The sequence below is a fragment of the Fonticula alba genome, assembly GCF_000388065.1.
Source record: "Fonticula alba strain ATCC 38817 unplaced genomic scaffold supercont2.7, whole genome shotgun sequence".
Lineage (NCBI taxonomy): Eukaryota > Rotosphaerida > Fonticulaceae > Fonticula > Fonticula alba.
Window position 1 is genome coordinate 1,947,902 of NW_009242977.1, and position 2,476 is coordinate 1,950,377.

Sequence of the window (2,476 nt, forward strand, 5' to 3'; positions counted from 1 at the left end):
GTGTGTATGCGTGTGTATGTGACTGCGTCTTTACTAACGAGCCCATGCATGTGCGCACGCAGAGCGTCCTCATGTACTGGACGTCCTCCTCGATCCTGACCATCTTCATGAACAATGCCCTGCGCCGGATTGGGTTCCTGCGCCGTATGTATGACATCCCGGAGATGGTTGTGACCGCCGAGCAGCGGCAGGCGGCCACCGCCATCCAGACTCACGCGGCCGTGGCCAAGAACAACCCGGCCTTCGCCCAGCAGGAGGAGCAAATCAGGTCCTCCATGAAGAACTACGAGCTCCGGCAGAAGGCCGCCCTGAAGCCCAACCACACGCAGGTCATGTCGTCGACTCGTCCGCGTGTTGCCCCGAAGGCCAACAAGTCGGTCACCGTCAACAAGTGAAGGAGGCAGATGGTGGCATGCGTGCGCCTCCCCTCGGGTTTGCGACGGCGGCGGCGGCGGCGGCGGCTGCTGCTGCTGCTGCTGCTGCCTGTGATGCTGCCAGGTGGCGGCTCGGGTGACCGCATGCATGTGTGGTCCTTTGTCGTTTATAGAATGTCCTTCGCTTTGCGCTTTTTTTGTCACGCGCATGCGCGTGTGTTTATGTGCCTGTGTAGTGTGCGTCCATTGTCCTACGCATTTCACCATGCCATCCCCGCGGCCGGGGTCTGCCCTCCTCCCTTCCCCATGTGCCTGGTCCAGCGGGGGGTGCGCATGCGTCCAACCATCAGATACCTTGATGTCCCCCTTGTCATAGCATGAGGCCCTCTGCTCCTCCGTCTCTCTCTTCCTCCCCCCCTCTCTCTCTCTCTCTCCTCCTCGCCCCAATCTACACGTTGAATGTTTCGCACTTTCCTCTTTTTAGGGTCTTTTTTTTTTTGCTCTCCTCCCCGTGGGAGCCCGCCAAGAGGAAGCCCAGCAAGAGGGGCCTCTCCACTTCCTCCCTCTTTCTCTCTCTCTCTCTCCCTCTCTGTGCATGTGCGTGCGTGTGTGTGTGTGTGTGTGCCTGCTCTTGTGTTTTCCCGCGAACATGTGCCCGTGCGTGTTCAGATGAGAGGGGCTAGTCGTTTGTGGTCTCGGGGGGCCAAGAAGGTGTGGGGAGGAGCATTTCGTGCAAAAGAAGTGGTATATAAGGACCGGCCTCGGGGGAGGCCCCATCGTTGAGGGGTAATAGCTCAGTGGTAGAGCACCCGCTTCGCATGCGGGGGGTCTGGAGTTCAATCCTCCATTGCTCCATCTTTTCTTTTTCCCGGCCTCCCGAAGACACCCGCCGCCCCGGAGAAGACCTCCCGCGTATGTGTGTGTGTGTGTGTGTGTGTGTGTGTGTGTGTGTATGTGCGCCGCCGCACCCGAGTGGGAGGAACCGCTGTGCAACCGGCCCGACGCTGCCCCCTGCGCCTCCGGTTTCCTGGCCCTTCCCCGACCGGTCGCATTTGGTGGTGCCCCTCTGCCCTGGCATGCTCACCAATGCCTGCCTGAGCGCTGGGGTAGATCGCATCCACCCCGGGCCTTGTTCTCGGTGAGAGCAGGACCTGGCCGCCAGCATGCAGCTGGCAGAAGGCCGCAACTGTCGCTCAGTGTCCCCTCTTCGGCCCTGGTACCGGCGTCCTTCCCTGGGCAGCCTGGTCCGATGGGGGAGCCGCGGTTTTCCGCCGACATCCCAGCATCTTGAGGAATGCTCATTCTCTTCTCGGTGTCTGTGCCACTTGCCCTTTGCCCGGACAGAGACGTGGCTCTCCATTCGGCCCCTCGTCCGGGGGAGGGGCGTGACTTCGTTCGTGATGGGCTTTTCCCCGAGGCCACAGATGGCCAGCTTCCTCCCTTGCCCTGCCCCGGTGGTGGGTCTTGTCTTGTCAGGGTGTGCCTCCTCTCTCGGGATGGAATGCCTCGAGTGGTTGTGTGTGCATCTTCTCGGGTGCGGGAGGATGTCGCAGGCCAGGCATTTGAAGCACGCTCTTTTAGCGGTGCATCCGCAGGATGCTCCACCGACAGGGGTAATAGCTCAGTGGTAGAGCACCCGCTTCGCATGCGGGGGGTCTGGAGTTCAATCCTCCATTGCTCCATGCCTATCTTTTGCTCTTTTTCGGCTCCGTTCGGTTGAACACAGCTTGCCGGCGGGGGGCTCCCTGTGTATGTGTGTGTGTGTGCGCGCGAAAGTGTGAAATGTCAGGAGTGGATCGCGCGTTATTTCATCCCTCCCAGTGGCAGGCCCGGAGTGCGAAGAGCGCCAGATGAGGGCGGAAAGCCGTGCGTCTGTCGTCCTCCGACGGTCCGGGCTGCGCCGGGGAGAGAGGCAGGCAAGCGATAATCGAGGATGGGGAAAGGCCCCGGTGGCGGTGAAGTGCGCAAAGTCCAAATATCTCCCTGCCCGAGCAGATCATCATGTATTCGGGGTAATAGCTCAGTGGTAGAGCACCCGCTTCGCATGCGGGGGGTCTGGAGTTCAATCCTCCATTGCTCCATTCTTTTTGTTGGGCGGGAGC

At 60.8% G+C, this 2,476-nt stretch overlaps 2 protein-coding genes and 3 non-coding genes across 5 annotated transcripts in view; all 5 read left to right on the forward strand.

The window, feature by feature from the left end:
• The window catches only part of H696_04620 (hypothetical protein), a gene marked incomplete at both ends in the record, with an annotated part of 1,523 nt that extends 1,128 nt beyond the window's left edge, over window positions 1-395 (forward strand). Inside the window, one exon of the mRNA XM_009498504.1 lies at window positions 63-395. Within this exon, the coding sequence (XP_009496779.1) occupies window positions 63-395 (333 nt within the window). The remainder of the gene's footprint in view (window positions 1-62) is intronic.
• A 762-nt stretch (window positions 396-1,157) lies between these two features.
• On the forward strand, window positions 1,158-1,229 carry H696_04621. Its single transcript has one exon. It is a non-coding gene; the product is annotated as a tRNA-Ala (tRNA).
• Window positions 1,230-1,984: 755 nt separating this feature from the next.
• On the forward strand, window positions 1,985-2,056 carry H696_04622. The gene has a single exon. It is a non-coding gene; the product is annotated as a tRNA-Ala (tRNA).
• A 251-nt stretch (window positions 2,057-2,307) lies between these two features.
• Window positions 2,308-2,476, forward strand: part of H696_04623 (hypothetical protein) — a gene marked incomplete at both ends in the record, with an annotated part of 579 nt that continues 410 nt past the window's right edge. The window contains one exon of the mRNA XM_009498505.1: window positions 2,308-2,334. Coding sequence (XP_009496780.1) covers window positions 2,308-2,334 — 27 coding nt within the window. The remainder of the gene's footprint in view (window positions 2,335-2,476) is intronic.
• On the forward strand, window positions 2,384-2,455 carry H696_04624. Its single transcript has one exon. It is a non-coding gene; the product is annotated as a tRNA-Ala (tRNA).